The following is a 22,143-nucleotide window of genomic DNA, read 5'->3' on the forward strand; positions in this document are numbered from 1 at the left end:
GATGGTTTGTCCCCGTAACCTCAATAAGGATTCTTTAAAATACAGCCAGCTCTCCTGGACTCCTTTCCCCCTCATGTTATTCTCCCAGGGGATCCTGCCCATCAGTTCCCGGAGGGAGTCAAAGTCTGCTTTTCTGAAGTCCAGGGTCCGTATTCTGCTGCTCTCCTTTCTTCCTTGTGTCAGGATCCTGAACTCGACCATCTCATGGTCACTGCCTCCCAGGTTCCCATCCGCTTTAGTTTCCCCTACTAATTCTTCCCGGTTTGTGAGCAGCAGGTCAAGAAGAGCTCTGCCCCTAGTTGGTTCCTCCAGCACTTGCACCAGGAAATTGTCCCCTACCCTTTCCAAAAACTTCCTGGATTGTCTGTGCACTGCTATATTGCTCTCCCAGCAATATAAACTGCTCCCGTGAGAACCAGGGCCTGCGATCTAGTAACTTCCGTGAGTTGCCAGAAGAAAGCCTCATCCACCTCATCCCCCTTGTCCGGTGGTCTATAGCAGATTCCACCACGACATCACCCTTGTTGTTCACACTACTAAACTTAATCCAGAGACACTCAGGTTTTTCTGCAGTTTCATACTTGAGCTCTGAGCAGTCATACTGCTCCCTTATATACAGTGCAACTCCCCCACCTTTTCTGCCCTGCCTGTCCTTCCTGAACAGTTTATATCTATGACAGTACTCCAGTCATGTGAGTTATCCCACCAAGTCTCTGTTATTCCAATCACATCATAATTCCTTGATTGTGCCAGGACTTCCAGTTCTCCCTGCTTGTTTCCCAGGCTCCTTGCATTTGTGTATAGGCACTTGAGATAACTCGCTGATCGTCCCTCTTTCTCAGTATGAGGCAGGAGCCCTGCCCTCTTGCGCATTCCTGCTCGTGCTTCCTCCCGGTATCCCACTTCCCCACTTACCTGAAGGCTTTGGTCTCCGTCCCCCAGTGAACCTAGTTTAAAGCCCTCCTCACTAGGTTAGACAGCCTGCTTGCGAAGATGCTCTTCCCTTTCTTGGTTAGGTGGAGCCCGTCTCTGCCTAGCACTCCTCCTTCTTGGAACACCATCCCATGGTCAAAGAATCCAAAGCCTTCTCTCCGACACCACCTGCGTAGCCATTCGTTGACTTCCACCATTCGACAGTCTCTACCCAGGCCTTTTCCTTCCATGGGGAGGATGGACGAGAAAACCACTTGCGTCTCAAACTCCTTTATCCTTCTTTCCAGAGCCACGTAGTCCACAGTGATCCGCTCAAGGTCATTCTTGGCAATATCATTGGTGCCCATGTGGAGAAGCAGGAAGGGGTAGTGATCCGAGGGCTTGATGAGTCTCGGCAATCTCTCCGTCAAATCGTGAATCCTAGCTCCTGGCAAGCAGCAGACTTCTCGGTTTTCCCGGTCGGGGCGGCAGATAGATGACTCAGTCCCCCTGAGGAGAGAGTCCCCGACCACTACCACCCACTTCCTTCTCTTGGGAGTGGTGGTCATGGAACCCCCAACCCTAGGACTGTGCATCTCATGCCTTCCAATTGGTGGAGTCTCCTTCTGTTCCCTTCCCTCAGATGTATCATTTAGTCCACTCTCCACATTAGTACCTGTGGAGAGAACATGAAAACGGTTACTTACCTGTATCTGCGTTGCTGGTACATGGATGCTCCCCTTTCTTCTTCTGGAGGTCACATGCTGCCAAATTTCTTCACCATCCTCCTGTGCCCGCTGCGCAGCCTGCTCTGAATCTTCAGAACATTGTGTCCGTAGAAGCATATCCTGACGTCTGTCCAGGAAATCTTCAGTTTCTCTTATGCAACGCAAGATCGATACCTGTTGCTCCAGACCTTGAACCTTCTCTTCCAATCTGGAGACCAGCTTGCACTTTGTACAGACAAATTAAAGTGCAAAAGGGGATAATGTACCTCACAGAGATGTGGGAAGCTTAGTTCGGTCGATAACATTTGTGAGGGCTTTGAGATCCTTGAATGGCAGGTGCTTGTTTAATTCATTATGATTCATCTCACCATTTCTAACCCAAAGAACAACTAAGGCCTCATCTGCACCTAAGACTTAGGTCAACCTATGTACATCACTCTCGGTTTGAAAAACTCACCCCAGTGAGAGATGTCGTTAGACCGACCTGAGCCCCAGTATAGACACTGCTAGGCTGACAGAAGAATTCTTCCGTCAACTAGCTGTTGCTTCTCAAGGGGGTGAATTTACTACAGTGGCAGAAGAACCTCTTCCCGCACTGTAGTGAGTGTCTACACTGCAGTGGTGTAGCTGGAGTGCTGAGCGGTGCCACTGTAGTGCTTGTAGTGTAGACATAACCTTAGAGATACAATTCCAAAGTGAACTAGCCACAATTTGCTATCCTTTTGGTATTCGTTTCCAGCAGCGTTCCCTGCCAGCTGTTCTGTGTCTGTAAGTTCGAAGAGCTACAGAGTGAAATTCTCAATAGGTAAGTTCATAGAATCATAGAACTACAGGATTAGAAGGGACTGCAAGGGTCATCTAGTCTAACCCCCTGCCAGTTCACATTATAGTTGAGGTGGTAAAACTGTTGCCACTATAATCCCATATTTTATCCCACCCCTAACTTCCCAAATTGAGCTGAAACATACTTTGCTTGATCTCTGCCCAAAAGTGAACTGTCTTTGGAAAGTCTGAGCAAAGCCCCTTCTGCTGTGTCTGAGTTGGGAGAGCCAGGCAAACCCAGGTTGCTCACACTTAACAGAAATTCCGGCTCCCATTTCCCCTGCACTGATCATGTAAATACAAGTCAGATTTGCCGTGGAAGGAGTCCTCATCTGGGGGGAAATTGGCTATGAATTAAATGGTTATATGACTGAAAAATCACTTCCAAGGATGCTCTGCAGCGTCTGCTACGATTTTTTTACTACCCCGCCCATTAGTGATTAGTGCACTGTGCTGAATTTGAAAGAGCTGAGGCTCTTAGGCTGTTGCTGAGGCAGTTTGCAAGAGGAATGTCAAAGCCCCTTTGCAACCTGTACAGCCCAGCCCTCCCCCACAACTGCTGCCTTAACCTCAGGGAAAGGAGAAATCTGCAGGTGTGGCAAATTCGTATGCCCGTGCTCTCACTGCAGATTTTGCTGCAATCTGCTATATTCTGCAATTTCCATTTTTTAAAAATTAAGCTCCCCCCCTTCACAACTTTGCATTAACATGAACAGATGTGCTGCAGCCCTGTTATCAGTGAGGTGTGAATGCCCCAACCTGGCTGGGCCAGTGAAATACTTACCTCATGAAGCCCAGGAATTGGCTTCTTTTCACAACCAAGCAGACGTCAGGTTGGTGCAGTGTGAAGGCTGCACAGCTCCAGCAACACTAGCCCCCTGCCCAACTGGCTCTGGCCTTCTGGTTGGGAAGCCCAGTGACCTGCAGTCCTCTGTAGCTCACACCAGGAGATTTCCCCCTTTTCCTTCTCTCCCCTCTAGTCTTCCCATGGGCTTGTTCCTTACAACTGCCTAGGTTCTTCCTTCTAGTCCCGCCCCCTGGGCAAATGGAAGTCAAGGACCAGTAGCCCTTTCTTTCTCTGGCATCTCCAGGGGCAACTGTCCCTTCTCTCTCTCGCTTCTCCTTGGGTTCCCCCTTCCAGTTGTCCTGGCATATTCTCTCTCTTTTAATATCCTTAGGTTCCCCTTTCTTTCCTACCCCCTCCCCACACTGGGAGGCCAGCACGGAGAGCCACCAGGAGTTGAAGTGCACTAGTCTCTGGCAGCTCCAGCAGCTGCAGCCTGTAGAAGACAGTTGTACCCAGTGTTTTTTCCAGCTATAGTTGTCCAGCCCAGATAGTGGAATTGGGACATAGAGTGGAACTTGGGAGCGGATGGCTGGTGTGCCAGGGTACTGGATCAGGACTGACTCAGCTGCTGAATCACCTAGGTTTGCTTGGTGTCCACTATTAAATACTGACCCCCCTGCCGATGGCAGCACAAAGGGTGAGGTCACAAGCATGCACAATTCATTCATATTTCTGAAAAAATGTCTCTGCTAGAACTGCTTACTTGCAGCTTTGATCTGTGCTGTAGCCAGAGTAGCTGTACCTCTGAGAGATGCCTTTCCTCATCAGTTCAGTCAGGGCTTCAGTGTTCTGCAAACATATTTGTTCTTGCATTTAATATGTTACAAATAGCGATGTAGTCTAGGTGCAGAAGCAGAGGGGGTGTATTCCCTGGTTTGGGTGAGGAATGGCCCGTGCTCAGCTCACAGCTGCCCTGCTATCTGTCTCAGTGCTGGGCAGCGGTTGGGAGGATGAGAGAGAGACATTCCTGTGCGCTGAATTCCTTTCCAGTTCCCTCTTTGTGGTTCGTAGTGGTTACCTTTCCTTGCTGCTCCAGATGGACACAGCTTTGCCAGTTACCCTCCTTGGTGACCATTCTACAGGACAGGTTGAACCTGCTTGTAATGATGCAATTACTAATCCAAAGCAAATGCTCTCATTTGGGACTGCAGGCTGGATAGCCACAGAATCCCACAGCCCCTGCTCCAAATCATAATGACAATTCTCCAAACATACCTGTCAGTTCAGCGCAACTGCTCCTGTATTTCCCCTCTGTGGTCCAGCCAGGACACCCACTCTCAGGCCTCCGCCTCCCCAGCTGTTGGCTATCTGCCTGGAGACCCATGTCCCTCTCCCTTCTGACCAGGGTATTTCCAGACTGCACAGTTCCCTGCCTTCACTGTGTTATTCCCAGCGCAGACAAATTGCCAAAGAACACCTGCTTGCTTTCTCTACAAAGATGGTTAACAGGTATAATGGCTACAGTTCTGAGCCAACTTTATTCTTAAGCTGTTACAAAGGAAACATATTAAACACAATAAAAGAGCCTACACGCATGCTAATAAACTTACCAGGGTTCACCCCAACATGGCAGGAGCAGTTCTTCACCCCGCCAGCCGCGGGGATGCCTTGTGATTACAGGTTCATCACGGCTTTAGCTCAGAACACGCCATCGATCTTACGTGGCCCCAGTAGCCCTAGTCCTCCCAATCCTGCCCTAAGGACGGGGACCCCCTGTGGACCTGGGGTCCTGTCCATTTTCTGGAACAGGACGCAGACCCCGTCTTTGTCTGTGGGTCCCTGGGGAACCCAGTTTGAACTAGTGTATGTGCACCTTTCCCGGGGTGACTTCTCTACCGATGTCCCACCTGAGTGAATTAGCCTGACCACTCCCTTGCTGTTCTCCCATTTGCACTTCCCATGGAAATACATAAATCCCACATGCACACCCACATTTTTTAATACAGTGGACCCCAAATTCAGTAAGGTTGAACTCAGTTCAGTAAAGTTTATCTTACCTCCATAAGATAAACTTTTGTTCGGGATATTATAGGATATTCTGTCTGTTGCAATATGCATCATAGCAGAGTTCCAGACTCAGGGCCCTGTACATGACCAGGTCTGAAATTCCCCAGGCACAAAGCTCTGAAGCCATTGGGGTATTTCATACCAGTTCTGCCATAGCTAGTGCATTAAACTGCAAGCTTAGGGATCATGAGTTCTATTCCCAGGTCTTCCACTAGGCTGCTGCTCATATATCTGTTCCCTTCATAACACTTATTAGACTAATATACAATTAACATGTGTTAAATGGATTAAAATTTAATGCATGTGTTAAATGGATTAAAAACTGGCTAACTGATAGCTCTCAAAATGTAAAGTGAAATTATCATTGAATGGGTGTGTTTCCAGTGGGGTCCCACAGGGATTGGTTCTTGGCCCTATGTTATTTAACATTTTTATCAGTAACCAGGAAGAAAACATAAAATCATGCATAAACAGGGGAATCTTGAGTAGAAGTAGAGAGGTTATTTTACCTCTGTATTTGGCAGTGGTGTGACTGAGGCTGTGTCCAATTCTGGTGAATTGGACATTGATAAATTGAAGAGGGTTTCAGAGAAGAGACACAAGAAAGATTAAAGGATTAAAAAGCATGCCTTATAGTGATAGACTCAAAGTGCTCAATCTGTTTATCTTAACAAAGAGAAGGTTAAGGGATGACTTGATCACAGTCTGTGAGTATCTACGTGGGGAACAAAGAGTTAGTAATGGGCTCTTCCGTCTAGCAGAGAAAGGTAAAACGTGATCTGGTGGCTGGAAATTGAAGCTAGACAAAATCAGACTGGAAAGAAGGTGTGAATTTTTGACAGTGAGGGTAATTAACTATTGGAACAATTTACAAGGATTGTGGTGGATTCTCCATCAGTGACAATTTTTAAATCAAGATGGGCTGTTTTTCTAAAAGATCTGCTCTAGGAATTATTTTGGAGACATTTGCCGGCCTGTGTTATACAGGAAATCAGACTAGATGATCACAGTGGTCCCCTCTGGCTTTGGAGTCTATGTATTTATGAAACCCTAATCTCCTCCCTCCCAGTATGTGGTCCAGGCACAAGGCATCCTTCCTTTCACTTATCTGGGGTAGGCCAGTGTATCCAGAGTTGGACTCCATCAGAGAATGATGTCATCATAAGATAACCAGCAAACTCTTCAATGTGTCCGTGACCTTCAGGCCTGGAACCCGTCCCCGTTCCTACCTGCTGCCCAGAATTCTCGTAGGGCACAAAGACAACTTAAAACTTTTTTATTTAAAAAGCTGGGAAAAGGGAGCTTGCAAGTAGCATGGGATGGGCGTCACCCTATAAACAGCAGCATTCGCTCCTAGAGTTCCCAGGGGTCCCACTTCAAGCCACAGTGGAAGAGATACAGCTTTCTGGGAACAGCTGTTTAACTAAGTAGCTCCAAATGTGTCTCTATTTGTAAATAAGGGGCGTAGTGACAGGAGCTGTTGATGCAGCAGTTTACTTGGTAACGGTACTAGCTGTTGAAGAGCTTTGGGGTGCCGGTGGTCCTGGCAGGTCTCTTGCGTCTGGAGTTTGTTAGCTGACACCTCTGACTGGGGATGTGTTCTGCTCCTAGGCCCTTGACACCAGTGGGATTATTCTTATTTTACAGGAACACGGCTGAAAGGGGGAGAAAAGATAAAAGAAGTGTGTACAGATTCGTGGGAGCCAGTGGGTCGAGTCTGTTCCCCAGAGGAAGGCTCAGCAGCTGTTACTCACCTGGAGCCCCCATCTGATGTGGCACCCAGAAGTTTTCAAACTGCACCTGTCACAGCAAAGGAAGTGAACCTCGACGTACTCACGAGTGGAGTTGCCTGTCTGCCAGGTGAGTAACTGAGCCAGAGGGATGGGCAGGAAGTGTTATGCTGGAGAAGGGCTGATGTAGGTGTGCTGCTGGTAGGGGTGCATTTTAGACTTTCCCGGGGGGCAGGAGGTCTGTGTGTGCCGTATTCCTTTCACTAGAAACATTTCTGAAATTCGCTGGCCAGCTCTTGGAGTTTTCAAGCTGAGTCGCGGACTGGCAGGAAACAGGAACTCACTCTCAAGAAGGACTGGATAATTTGCATCCAGGAGTCCTAATGTAACTATAACACCCTTGTGGCCAAGACAGAGTCCACTCTGTGGGGTGGCTGCAGTCAAGGAAAGGTGCACACGGGAACCCAGCAGGGAAACTCCCTTCCACCCCAGGGGCACCTGTTCCAATCCCCAACGTAAATACATACACACTGGAACAGTACAATGAATATAGGAAAGGGAAATATTTATTTACAGAGGGATGAATTTAGAAAAACAGCAGGAGAAAGATAAGGGGAGCATTAGAACAAGGGTTCATCTACCACAAGTGTCCAGTGTGAAAGGGTGGATGCCAAGCACTGCATCTAGACTCAGAGCTCAGGAATCCAGGACAGAGTTCCGGTCCAGCAGTGAATCTTGGGTGCTCCTGGTTGGCTTCGGTGCCAGTAAACTTTCCCCAACAAACCCCTCCAGTTTCCTTCTCTTCGGCTCTCTGCAAACCCACACAGAGTGACAACCGCCCCACTTAGCTAGCTACTGCCTCCCTCCTTATTCCCAATGCAAAGTCACAAGCCCCAGTACTGACAGTTGTCGCTGTGTTGATCCCAGGATATTAGAGACACAAAGTGGGTGAGGTAATATATTTTAGGGAACCAATTTCTGTTGTTGAGAGAGACAAGCTTTCGAGCATATGGCTATAACTATGCTGCAGAAGACAGCAGTCATACATCATGATCTGGATAGCTTGGTAAGCTGGGTCCATTCAAACAAAATGTATTTTAATACAGCCAAATGCAAGGTCTAGGAACAAAGAATACAGGCTGTACCTAGAGAATGAGGTGCTGTGTCCTGGAAAGCAGCAACTCGGAAAAGGGACACAGTGAACCAGCAACTCAGCAGAGCCCCCTGTGCACTGTAGTGGCAAAAAGGGCTAATGCAATCTTTGGCTGTGTAAAGGGGAATAGTGGGCAGAAGTAGGGAGGTGATTTTAACTCAGCATATGGCACTGGTGAGACCAACACCAGGATACTGCATCCAGTATGATGCTTTCCAGTATGATGCAGAAAAGAGCCACAGAAATGACTCAAGGGCTGGAGAAAACGCCTTACAATGAGAGACTTCAGGAGCTCAATATGTGTAGAAGGCCGAGGGGCAACTTGATTACTGTATATAAGTACCTTCGTGGGGAGAAAATAACACCTACTAAAAGGCTCTTTAATCTAGCGGAGAAAGGCAGAACACGAACCACTGGCTGGACATAGAACCCAGACAAAATAGAAATAGGGCCCAGTTTTTTAACAGTGAGGATAATTAACCATTGGAACAAACTACCAAATCAAGTCTGGATGCCTTTCTGGAAGATATTCTTTATCCAGGCACAAGTTGTTGGGCTCCACACAGGGGTAACTGAGTGAAGGTCTCTGGACTGTGTTATACGGGAGGTCAGATCAGATGATCTGATGGTCCCTTCTGCCCTTAAACTCTATGAATCTATGAAAAATGCAAACCAAAAATGTCATACGCACGTAAACCACTTAGAAATAATAACCCACGAACACAGGTGCAGCCTTCCAGAAATGCTTGAAGGGAACCTTCATCTGAGGGAGGAGCAACATCAGAAGCACTAAATGCATCCAAATCATCCCCAGGAAGTGGGAGTGCCCAGCATACTATTAGGAGGAGTGTGAGCTGGGGGAGATGCGCACATGCTCAAACACACACAGACACCCCCCCCCCCATGGGATGTTAGACATGGGTAGGGGTTATGGGAACACCATGGTTACAGTGAAGAGAGTAAATATAGTTTTATAAGGGGTAGGAACTAACAGAGGAGGTTCAGAAGAGGCTTTCCTCTGGGCAGGATGTTTCATTAGTCAATTGCGGCAACCCTTGCACTTTCCTATGAATTATCCAGTACCAGCCACTGATGGAGACAGACCCCTTGTCTGATCTGGTCAGGTAATTTCTATACTCCTATGTGGGAATCAGGGGAAAGTTTAATCCAGTTCTTGCGGTTAATAATTCTGAGGACAATAACTGATGCTTAAGAAAAAGGTGAAAACAACCCCTGCTGAACTTGACTATTGTATCATCTTGTCCATAAAGAGAGGATTCTGTCCTGATCTCTCAGGCAGTCAGATAATGTCCTGGAGCATGAGAGTTTTGAGGACTTCTCTCTTAACTCACAGAGCTACGTATATTATTAATGAACTCTTTCTATTTTATCACCATTTTCTGGTCGTGTATTGCCTGGAACAGAACACAATATTCCAGGTGCAATAACAGTGCTCCTGATTTATTTAATCTCCCTTTCAGACCTGACTTTAGAAGAACAAAGACCATTTAATGGTCCTGCTCCCTGAAAAGGAGTTAACCCTACTTATGATTTCCCCTCTGTTTTAAATAATGGCTGCTTGGGGCCCTGGCTCTCATTGCTGGACTTCACTGAGAGGTTTGCTCCTAGCAGAGCAGATCTGTTTATTTGGGGCTCATTGTGCCCTCACTGAAATGACTTATTTACTTCATTTTATTTCTATTCACATTCCCTCCAAGGGACGGCAGGGGCCAAGTGGGTAAGATACAGAAAAGTGTAATTTAATTATTATTTTTTTAGGATTCTGCTTTTGTTAGGTTTCTTGGGATGTTTTTAATCATGTCATGCCATTTTTACGACTGGAACAAGAGACATGTGTTCCCAGCTTGTATAGATGAGCGGTCTTCTCAGAACCGTGAGATCGTGGGGTACAGCAATGCTGGTAACTTGCCCTTGCCTGGGGGTCTCTGCCAGTTTTGTTGAATAGAAGAGACCAGGTATGGATCTCTGAGGTGAAATATAGAACTCTGAAACACACCGGTCGGGTGCAATTGCACTGTCCCCTTGGGTCCTTTGCTTCCTTGTTCTCAGTGCAGAGCCAAGCAATCCCAAGCCAAGCAAGGAGGATTGTTGAACACCAATTAACACATCTTGCAGAATTCCTGGGGTAAAGATGGATAACCTCTTAAACCCGCCCCTCCCCCCCATAACTTCTGCCCCTGGAATTTTTGTCATGAAGGAGAGAGCCACAACTGCCTTTCAGCTCTCCTTTCCTGGCTGGCAAGATCAATTGTGTTTGGTGAAAGCAAAGGTCTTTCACCTGCTCCACGCACAGAGCCCTGGGGAATTCAGCTTGCTCTGGGTGGGGGAGTCAGCTGCCTTGTGCATGCTCTCTTTGTTCACACCTTAACCCGCTGGCATCCCCTGCAGAAGGACGCCAAACCTCCTGCAAGGTTAACTGTGTGCCCAGCGCCCATTGTCCCTTTAGGGCTACCACAGTGAGAGGAAAGCCATGCTTCTGATGCTTCCACCTTGCGCTGGCCCTGGAGTGGGAGCTGCGGGTTCTCTCTCTGTAGATTTGTTCTGAAGAGGAGCCTGCTGCTTTGTGTGCTGGGAGACTGGGCTTTCCTCCCTCCGCCTGGAGTATTAGTCCTGAATTTGATTAGGCTGCACACAGTTCTTCAAAGCTGTTTAAATTCCTTCCAGCTGACAGCAATCAGCTGCAGAAGTAATCACGCTGCCTGAGGGCCAAGAGGGCTTTAGGCCCGTCAAGCCTGAGTTTTATTACTTTGTGCAGTGCTGAGTGTGGGCCTGAATCGCTGTTTCCAGTAACTACAACAGAACTTTATTAGAGACCGTGCAAACAGCGAGCGTTATCTGTGCCTCTCAGTGGCTATGGTACTGCTTCAATGGCAGGTCCTGGTCTTCTCCCGATGGGCACTGGCGTGTTGTAGAGGTTGTGTGCTCAATTCTGTGAGGGTGGGAAGTGGGGGAAGAGCCTTTGGTCCCAGTAGCGATGCTGTAATTTACAGGGAGAATAACTAAGGGCTGTGGGTGAGATGGGCTGCCCTGGGGGTAATCTGTGGGGGGATCCGTCAAGGCTCTGACAAATGGCAGATGTTAAAATAAATTCTCATTTTCAGGCACCAGAGACAAATGTGGACGTGCAGTGGCCATAATCACCACAAGGAACACGATTTGGCTAAATCCCCATTGCAACACCAATGAGCTGGTGCGCCTCCTCCTGTACTTACACAGCATCCCAAGGTTGGTGCCATTTCCAGGCTGGGCAGGGTGTCAAGGCAGGACAGGGCAAACTCGACTGGGGGCTAGCTGAATGCAGCTGGCGTCCTTTGGCAGCATGAGGAGATGGCCCCAAACAGCTCTGAAACTGCACGAGCAACAGATCCGCTGACTGCGTGCTTTGGACATGCAGCATGCGGTATACGCATGCTAAGCAGCAGCATTATGTGTATGTTCTACGTTTCCAAGCATTGCCATAAATCCAAACCATTTCTCACTCTTCTGCATTAACTCCGAAAATAGGGCTTAGAAAACATGACGTTGACAATTCTGGGGTAGCCCAGCAACAGCCCCGTGACATAGTTCTAGGAAACAACCTTCCTGACAGCCTGTCCTCCAGTGACGAAGGCAGCTGCAGAGGCTGAGCAAGTGTGCCTCAGGTGGACGAGCGACATATTGGCATCACGGATGTGATGCAGTTTGCCAGGAAGGGCTAAACGCATTCAGAATGTATCCGTTTGTCACGTGCTGTGTCGTTTCCCCCCTACTGCTGCTGCCATGGGCTCCCTGGCTGATGGGGCTTCTTCCGGCTCCTCACAGACTCCGTTAGGTCTTAGCTCCTGGTCTGCGTTTTGTAATGCTTTGAAAAATACAATTAGGTCCAAGTGTGAGCTTTGTCGTCAGTGCAGCCGAAAGGCTGCTGCGTGCCAGCCCTTGGGCATAGTCAGTGAGTGCTGCCACTCCCCATGGCTTTCCTCCTCACTACCTGCCTCCAGAGAGATGTGATAGTCTGGGTTGTCTGCAGATTTGCTGCTGGGGTCTGGGGTGTGGTGCGGCATGGCGGGAATGACAGTGTCATGGGAGGAGGTGTGGTAGGTGGGGCATCAGGAATTCACTTAGCAGTAAAAGGGAAGAAGAAAGAGCAGCCTAGGCAACTTCAAAGGGAAGATATTGTGGCTAATAAAAAGACGCCAGTTAGTGGCTTCCCTTTACAGAGTGGTGTGGGTATGCCCGGCACGGTACCCCATGTTATCTAACAGTACCCCATGAATAACCCGTGCTGCACTGGGGCAATGACACGCTAACTATTTCTTTCCCTTTCCTCACAGAGCAGAGTGCCGAGCTTTGGGCCTAACCATTCTGGTAGATGCTCGTCGCTGTTCACCAGTTCCTGCCCTTTTTAAGGCTTTCAGCTTAGTACAGGTGAGCCCGCAGAAGCAGCCCCAGCCCTTTGGCCCCAGGCTCTTTGGTGTGGTTGCTGCGTTCCAGCTGCCCTGAAATCCATCTGTGCCATCCCAGGTTTTGGCTGCTTTCAGGAGGTGGAGCGCTGCCCTGTTTCAGGGGGACCCCTTGCCTGTACTTCCCAGTCCTCTGGAAAAGCCAGAGCCCTGACTTTGGGGGGGAAACAGCTGCACTCCTTTCAGCCACTCTGAGAGCCTTGTCCCCAGGCCCGTAAGTGCTGTCCACGGAACTCTGCTCAGAATGTGCAACCACATTTCTGGCGAGTGTCTCTGTTGGCATCAAGATTTTGTTTTCATTCATCAGCTGCGTGAAATACTCAGTGGACCGTCACCTACAAAGACGCATTAGAAGTGAAGCAGAAAGGCTAGGGCTGTGGCTCGCGGGACTGTCCCTGAAGGAGAAGGGCGGTGCTTTATGTCAGTGCTATTGGGAGGAACGTGTACTGCTGTTGATCTGGCAAGGGGGTGAATGATTGGAAGCAGACATGCTGTAACTTAATATTGTTTCAGGTCAAAGGCTTTCATGTCAGTCAGCTGGAAATCAAGTGTATTGTGTTGACACTGATCAGAACTTATTTCCCATCTGTTGTTAGAAATCCAAACGAGGTAACGAGTTGTAGCTACAACTAATCATGGTTAAGCAGGTGCCTCTTTGCACTGGCCTTTTGGCCCTGCAGGGTGTCCACTCAATCAGACTCTGAATGAACCCATGATGAGATTTTAATGACACTTGTGCATGCAGAGAGGGCAGTCTGCTGGCTGCGTGGGTGGTGCTTTGCTCTGCCAAATCAGAGAGCTGGGGCTGAGTCATGGGTCTCCTCTCTTCCTTCCAAAGCTGGGTGGAGTTGGGAGCTGTGCTCAAGCAGCATGCTTCGCCCCTGGGGCAAGGGAGTATCTCATGGTGCTGAGCTCTTGCTCCCAGTGCTGCCAAGGTAACAGTCACAGCTCCTAGGAAAGGGACTGTCTTTCATTTCACAGTGTCGCTCCTTGGTGCCTGGGTCAGGGCTCTGAAAGGTGCATAGCTGTGTTTCAGATGACAGACTTCCTAGAAATCAGTAATGCTTTTAGGGAACTGGGTGATCAGAACATAGGACTAGAAGGGGGGATCTTGGGTCGTTGAGTCCAGTTCCCTGCTAGCATAGGTACCCCAGTTGTATAATCCTGTTAATACATTTATCAAGCTCCATCTTCAAACCAGTTGGGTTTCTTCTCCCCACTCCTCCTACTGGGAACAATTTTCCAAGGGTTGTGGGGGAGTCTCCATCACTGACTATTTTAAAGCCAAGATTGGACGTTTTTCTAAATGTTATGCTTTAGGAATTATTTTGGGGATGTTCTCTGGCCTGTGTTATGCAGGAGTTCAGACTAGATGATCAGAATGATCCCTTCTGAGCTTGGAAGTTTCAGTATCATTAGTCACTATCAGTATCATTAGTCAGTATCATTATCCCCATTTTACAGATGGAGAAAGTGAGGCACAGAGAAATTAAAGTGACTTTCTTACCCAGCAGGCCAATGGCAGAGCTAGGAATAAAACCCTGTACGCTTGAGTCCTAGGCCAGTACCCTAGTACTCTATTGCCTAGACTGTAGAGTATAGACTAGAATATATTTTGATGTTCATATTCCACTGTATCTAAGGGATGGATGGTTATATACTCCTGTTTTTTTGCCAGAGGAAAAGTACTATCATAGAAGATTAGGGTTGGAAGAGACTTCAGGAGGTCATCTAGTCCAGCCTCCTGCTCAAAGCAGGACCAACCCCAACTAAATCATCCCAGCCAGGGCTTTGTCGAGCCAGGTCTTAAAAACCTCCATGGATGGAGATTCCACCACCTCCCTAGGTAACTCATTCCAGTGCTTCACCACCCTCCTAGTGAAAACGTTTTTCCTAATATCCAACCTAAACCTCCCCCACTGCAACTTGAGACCATTGCTCCTTGTTCTGTCATCTGCCACCACTGAGAACAGCCGAGCTCCCTCCTCTTTGGAAAACCCCTTCAGGTAGTTGAAGGCTGCTATCAAATCCCCCCTCACTCTTCTCTTCTGCAGACTAAATAACCCCAGTTCCCTCAGCTTCTCCTCGTAAACCATGTGCCCCAGCCCCCTAATCATTTTTGTTGCCCTCTGCTGGACTCTCTCTAATTTGTCCACATCCTTTCTGTAGTGGAGGGCCCAAAACTGGACACAGTACTCCAGATGTGGCCTCACCAGTGCCAAATAGAGGGGACTAATCACTTTCCTTGAACTGCTGGCAATGCTCCTACTAATACAGCCCAATATGCCGTTAGCCTTCCTGGCAACAAGGGCACACTGACTCATATCCAGCTTCTTGTCCACTGTAATCCCCAGGTCCTTTTCTGCAGAACTGCTGCTGAGTCAGCTGGTCTCCAGCCTGTAGCGGTGCATGGGATTCTTCTGTTCCAAGAGCAGGACTCTGCACTTGTCCTTGTTGAACCTCATCAGATTTCTTTTGGCCCAATCCTCCAATTTGTCTAGGTTACTCTAGACCCCATCCCTACCCTCCAGCGTATGTACGTCTCCCCGCAGTTTAGTGTCATCTGCGAACTTGCTGAGGGTGCAATCCATCCCATCATTCAGATCATTAATGAAGATGTTGAACAAAACCGGCCTGAGGACCAACCTCTGGGGCACTCCGCATGATACCAGCTGCCAACTAGACTTCGAGCTGTTGGTCACTACTCGTTGAGCCTGATGATCGAACCAGCTTTCTGTCTACCTTATAGTCCATTCCATCCAATCCATACTGTTTTAACTTGCTGGCAAGAATACTGTTGGAGACCATATTTAAAGGTTTGCTAAAGTCAAGGTATATTACGTCCGCCGCTTTCCCCATATTCACAGAGCCAGTTATCTCACCATAGAAGGCAATCAGGTTGGTCAGGCATGGCTTGCCCTTGGTGAATCCATGTTGACTGTTCCTGATCACTTTCCTTTCCTCCAAGTGTTTCAGAATGGATTCCTTGAGGACCTGCTCCATGATTTTTCCAGGGACTGAGGTGAGGCTGACCTGTCTGTAGTTCCCCGGATTCTCCTTTTTCCCTTTTTTAAAGATGGGCACTACATTAGCCTTTTTCCAATTGTCTGAGATCTCTCCTGATCACCATGAGTTTTCAAAGATAATGGCCAATGGCTCTGCAATCACATCAGCCAGCTCCCTTAGCACCCTCGGATGCATTGCATGCGGCCCCATGGACTTGTGTATGTCCAGCTTTTCTAAATAGTCCTTAACCTGCTCTTTCACCACTGAGGGCTGCTCACCTCCTCACCATACTGTGCTGCCCAGTGCCTTGTCTGTGAAGACTGAGGCAAAAAAAGCATTGAGTACTTCAGCTTTTTCCACATCATCTGTCACTAGTTGCCTCCCCGATTCAGTAAGGGGCCCACACTTTCCCTGACCACCTTCTTGTTGCTAACATACCTGTAGAAACCCTTCTTGTTACCCTTCACATCCCTTGCTAGCTGCAACTCCAATTGTACTTCGGCCTTCCTTGTTACACCCCTGCATACTCGAGCAATATCTTTATACTCCTCCCTAGTCATCTATCCAAGTTTCCACTTCTTTTAAGCTTCCTTTTTGTGTTTAAGCTCACCAAAGATTTCTTTGTTAAGCCAAGCTGTTCGCCTGCCATGTTTGCTATTATTTCTGCACATCAGGATGGTTTGTTCCTGTGCCCTCACTAAGGCTTCTTTAAAATACAGCCAGCTCTCCTGGACTCCTTTCCTCCTCATATTAGCCTCCCAGGGGATCCTGCCCATCAGTTCCCTGAGGGAGTCAAAATCTGCTTTTCTGAAGTCCAGGATCTGTATTCCGCTGCTATTCTTTCTTCCTTTTGTCAGGATCCTGAACTCGACCATCTCATGGTCACTGCTGCCCAGGTTGTGACCCACTTCTACTTCCCCTACCAATTCTTCCCTGTTTGTGAGCAGCAGGTCAAGAGGAGCATGGTCCCTAGTTGGTTCCTCCAGCACTTGCACCAGGAAGTTGTCCCCAACACTTTCCAAAGACTTCCTGAATGGTCTATGCACTGCTGTATTGCTCTCCCAGGGGTGATTGAAGTCCCCCAGGAGAACCAGGGCCTGTGTTCTGGAAACTTCAGTTAATTGTCCGAAGAAAGCCTTGCCTACCTCATCCTCCTGGTCCGGTGGTCTACAGCAGACGTCCACCACAACATCACCCTTGTTGCTCTCCCCTCTAAACCCAAAGACTCTCAACAAGCTTTTCTCCAGTTTCATACTGGAGCTCTGAGCAATCATACCGCTCTCTTCCATACAGTGCAACTCCTCCACCTTTTCTCCGGCACCTCTCCTTCATGAACAGTTTATACCCATCCATGACAGTGCTCTAGTCATGTGAGTTACCCCACGAAGTTTATGTTGTTCCAGTCACATCATAGTTCCTTGACTGTGCCAGGACTTCCAGTTCTTCCTGCTTGTTTCCAAGGCTTCTTGCGTTCGTGTACAGGAACCTAAGATAACTAGCCGATTGCCCTACGTTCTTAGTATGAATCAGGAGCCCCCCCCCCCCACGTTTTACCCTCCTCCTTGTGTTTCCTCCTGGTATCCCATTCCCCCACTTACCTCAGGGCTTAGGTCTCCATCCCCCGGCGAACCTAGTTTAAAGCCCTCCTCACTAGGTTAGCAAGCCTGCCTGCAAAGATGCTCTGCCTTTCTTTGTTAGGTGGATCCCAGCTCTTCCTAGCAATCCTTCTTCCTGGAACAACATCCCATGGTCGAGGAATCCAAAGCCCTCTCTCTGACACCACCTGCGTAACCACGCATTTACCTCCACATTCGATGGTTCCTACCTGGACCTTTTCCGTCAACAGGGAGAATGGATGAGAACATGACTTGCGCCTCAAACTCCTTTATCCTTCTTCCCAGAGCCACGTAGTCTGCAGTGACCCACTCAAGGTCATTCTTGGCAGTATCATTGGTGCCTACATGGAGAAGTAGGAAGGGGTAGCGGTCCGAGGGCTTGATCAGTCTTGGCAGACACTCCGTCACATCCTGAATTCCAGCTCCAGGCAAGCAGCACACTTCTCAAGTCTCCTGGTCTGGTCGGCAGATGAATGACTCTGTCCCCCTTAGGAGGCTGTCCCCACCCACCACCACCCATCTCCTCCTCTTGGGAGTGGTGGTCGTGGAACCCCCATCCCTAGGACAATGCATCCGATGCCTTCCGGTCGACAGGGTCTCCTTCTGATCCCTTCCCTCAGAGGGCTCTTCCAAATCCTTCTCTGCAGTAGTACCTGTTCAGAGAGCCTGAAAATGGTTTCTTACCTCTATCTGCACTGGGGGTATATGGGTTCTCCTCTTTCTTCTGGAGGCCAAATGCTGCCAATTTTCTTCCCCGTTTTGCACTGCTCTCTCTGATTCTTCAGCATGCTCTGCCTGCAGTACCAAATGCTGACTTCTGTCCAGAAAGTCTTCATTTTCTCTGATGCAACGCAGGGTTGATACTTGGGTCTCTAATCCTTTAACCTTCTCTTCCAATAGGGAGACCAGCTTGCACTTTGTACAGACGAAGTTGTTTCTATCCTCTGGGAGACAGACAAACATGGCACTTCCTGGGCAGGTCACAACAGCTGATGGCTCACTATCCGTATTGTCTTCCTTCTAAGAGCCTCTTCAGATGTTGTATTTACTGCTCACAGAAGCCAGAAAGGCAAAAAACTCTGTGGGAGCTCCCCACAGACAAACTACTTCTGTTTTCCTCTCCTCTGTTTCCCGCCGCTGTACTACCCACCTTCTCCTGTCTGTTCACCTAATTTGATGGAACATCTGCAGATATCTGATAATGTGGTTGCGAGAATCAACGGGCCAGAGTTATTTAGGGAATAATTAAAATGAGAGGACGCAGGTACATGTGGCTATCCCGTTTTCAGTGACTAGCTGTGCATTTCCTTCCTTTCAAGCCGAGTTCACAGTGGTCTCTGAATGTGACTCATTGGAACGCAGTGCAAATGGAATTTGCTAAGCCATATATTTTTAATTCTGTTGAGAAATGGAAAATAGAACCTGGACTATTTCAGACCCTGAACCTGTCCTTCTTCCATGTAAACCTGTCACATTCCGTAGTGTTTCCAAAGGCAAATGTGTAAATGACATGGCTGAAGGACAAGGAGTTTGGCCTGGAATCTGCACAAAAGGAGCATTACAATACCTAACGTTTAGGTGCTAGAAACTCCCTGTGATCCACAAAGCCTGAGTTAGGTGCCTTGGCTCCACATACAACGAATGGGGAGAATTAGGTGCCTTAAACTGCGAGTCACAAAAGCCAGCATGCTAGGTGGGGAGCTGCCTAAGCTAGCCAATGGGACAGGTCAACAAGAAGGATGTACGCTAAGCTGCTCCTCTCTAACCCCCTCTCAGAGATAGGGGCCTGAATCCAGGCTGCTGGCAGGCATCTATTTCTGCCACTGATTCACAGCCAGGAACCCTCGTTGGGGTTAGGCGTCCACTCCAATTTCGCAAGCAGCCAGTGGGGAGGATGACCTCCCAAATAGCTTTTAGCCCAGTGGTTAGGGTATTCACCTGGCACATGGGAGACTCCTGGTTCACATCTCCCCTCAGCCTGAGGAGAACAAGGGATTTGAAGCATGCTCTGCTACTTCTCAGGTGGATGCTCTAGCCCCAGGACTATAGGACATGCTGATGGGGGAGGGTATTCCCCTAATCTCTGCCTTGAAGCTATTGCACGGTGGCTAAATAATTAAAGCATCCTTAGAGCAGGAGGAGTGGACTCTGGGTCTCTCACATGCTGGGTGAGTGCACTAACCACCAGGTAAGAGTCATTTTCGGCATGGGCGGTGGGTGAACCACAAGCTCAGGGAGGCTAGCTCCACCCCTTCTGCCTGAGGCCCTGCCCCTCCCGCCCCCCTTCCCCTGCTGAATCCCAGAGGGCCCCCTCCCAGTGGCCGCCAGTCCCCCTGCCTCAGGCCACCCGAGCGCCTTCAGCCCCGGAGCACCAGCAGACAACGTATGGTTCCCCCGCCCAGCCCCAGAGCACTGGGCAGGCGATTGGCATGCCCCCTCACAGCCCCGGAGCACCAGGGGGCAGCAGGCGGCCCTCCCCCCCCCAGCCCTGGACTTGGGCATCCTCAGCCATCCGAAGTGCCAGCCGCCCTAGCTCCAGCCCCAGCAGGCTTCCCGGAAGAGGAGCAGCCTGCCTGGGCTGGGGCCAACTAGTGGCAAGCAGGAGGGGGCTTCAGGGTGGAGCATGGGCGGGGCCGTGCGGGGCTGTTTGGGAAGGCACAGCCTTCCCCAGTCTATTATACGTGCCACCCAAAATTCTCAGGGTTGTCTTTTCTCCCTCACTCTGGCCTAAATCACTCTTTCATTAGTTCTCCACAATGGAACAGCTTCAACAGGAGAGACATATCTCATAGCTCAGTGGTTAGGGTGATCGCCTCAAAGGTAGTAGATCCCTGTTCAAATCCTTTTCCCCTCTGAGGCAGAGAGGGGACTTGAACGGTGGGCGGGGGCTCTCCCATCTCAACTGAGTGCCCTAACCCCTGGGTTAAAAGTTACGAGGGAGATCCTCCTTGTTCTCCCAACCACCGCCCTAGGTGTTTTGTGTCAACTTGCCTAAGGAGCCCAATCCAGTCGCTGTACTCAGCAGGCACGTACCGGATTGGGTCCTGCACACGAGTTAGGTTTGTGAATCGTCCTGGGGCTTAGGTGTCTGGATACCTAGAATGAGGGAGGCAGCTGTGTACAAGCCCAGAGGCATACACATAGGCAGCTAGGGATCTTTTACTGCAAAGTTTAGTGAGTTTAGGTGGCTACAAAGTTCAGTGGAAGTTTTGTGAATCGCAGTGGAGCCTGGAACTGGGACTTGGATACCTAAGTACTTTTGTGAATTTAAGCCTTTGTGCCTTAGGTGCAGATACTTTATACCTATCAGTCATGCTCATACTTCCATAGATACAGACTTCTTTCAGCAATACAGAAGCTTCCAACAGCATATGTATTTTGTAAGAAAAATCAAATATGTTTCCGTATTCTGCTTAAAACGGAGTGTAGCATGATCCCACTACACCCTGTTGATACAGAACAAAGCATGTCATTTCCACATATCTCTGTCTGACTGGGCTGCTTTGCAGAATCTTTCAGGTTCTCTCCAGGACACTGCTCTTTGTGGAAGAGCTGTCATCAGTATACACTGATTATACTGTATGACCAGTGAAGTTAGGGAGTGATACCCGTGCTGAGAACTTGTTCTGGCTGTTGTTCCTAGGATGTAATGTTAACTGCCCATCAGAGGGGAAATGTCAATCTTTATAGCCTTCCTGGCTACCTAATTTCCCTCTTCTCCTCACAAGTTATGGACTCTTGTAGTTGCTGAGCAAATGGGTTAGAAAGCTCTCCTCATCTCTGCACAGCAGAAAGCCAGGTGACTTTCATGGCTGCTGTGCAGTGCCACTGGGCAGCTCTTTGGTTAATGAGCAGCAGGACTGGGCCAGTGCACAGTGAAATTCTGAAGGGTAATTAGTGATCTAACACCTGCAGGATTTTTCTCTGCTTGTTTTTGTCACACTCTCTGGTGTGGCTCACAACCAGGAATGCCTACCTCAGGGCAAACAGTCAAAAACAGGGCAGACACCCGAAACTGGTGGTGTGTTCCATAATTAGATTTCACAAAGCTGGTACCAAATGTGAACTCCTGGATCATTATAACAGTCTTACCATGGAGTCACAGACAGTCTCCTGAGACTCTCCAGTCTGTCTTGCCACCTTTTAACGACCCAGTCAGTGGTGCTGACCAGAGCTGCCGCGACCCTGTCCCCTCCATTCCATGACCCAGTTCTGAGTCGCGACCCACGGTTTGAAAACCATTAGTCTAGGCGTACCTTCTCCTGCCTCAGCACAAGGGGACAGACTAGATGATTTCTCAAGGTCCCTTCCAGCCTTGACATTTGTAAGATTCTATGATTCTAAGACCTTCTAACTAAAATCAAACAAAAGTGAACTCTGTTCCGCATGTGGAGATTCGGCTATGGACACAATGCCCCCTCTCACTGATATGTCTAGGCCTCAGCATATTGGGAGCACATTGATTTTATAAAGAAAAAAATCATAAGACCCAAAACAAATGTGAGACTTTTCAAATAGATAAAGGGTTAGCATCTTCCCGCCACCTTCCTTATCAAGCACAAAACTTCAAGAACCCATCTTCTGGCTTCCTAATGGACTCTGCTAATGAACAGCATGACACTCCTAAAATTTTAAATAAAGGACCAGCAGCCCGTGATGTTAGCTCTCTGCTTCAATATGAAGACTACAGGCCCTAGATTACTATGCTTCATCGTTAGCTGATCCAAATGCTACTTACAAGAGTAAAGGAAATGTCTTTCAAGTATTTGGAATCTTCCTGTTTTATGGAGGACCTGGATCAGTTTTAGCTGAGAATACAGAGATATACATTTCATGCATCAACCATCTCCCTTAAAAGGCAA

General features: G+C 48.6%; 1 protein-coding gene across 1 annotated transcript in view; it reads left to right on the forward strand.

Moving 5' to 3' along the window:
* Positions 1–22,143, forward strand: part of PLEKHG4 (pleckstrin homology and RhoGEF domain containing G4) — a 138,140-nt gene that overhangs the window by 11,513 nt on the left and 104,484 nt on the right. The window contains exons 4-7 of the mRNA XM_077831409.1: positions 4,346–4,376; positions 7,126–7,176; positions 11,322–11,445; positions 12,531–12,624. Of these exons, the coding sequence (XP_077687535.1) occupies positions 4,346–4,376; positions 7,126–7,176; positions 11,322–11,445; positions 12,531–12,624 (300 nt within the window). The remainder of the gene's footprint in view (positions 1–4,345; positions 4,377–7,125; positions 7,177–11,321; positions 11,446–12,530; positions 12,625–22,143) is intronic.

Source organism: Eretmochelys imbricata, chromosome 12, assembly GCF_965152235.1.
Source record: "Eretmochelys imbricata isolate rEreImb1 chromosome 12, rEreImb1.hap1, whole genome shotgun sequence".
Lineage (NCBI taxonomy): Eukaryota > Metazoa > Chordata > Testudines > Cheloniidae > Eretmochelys > Eretmochelys imbricata.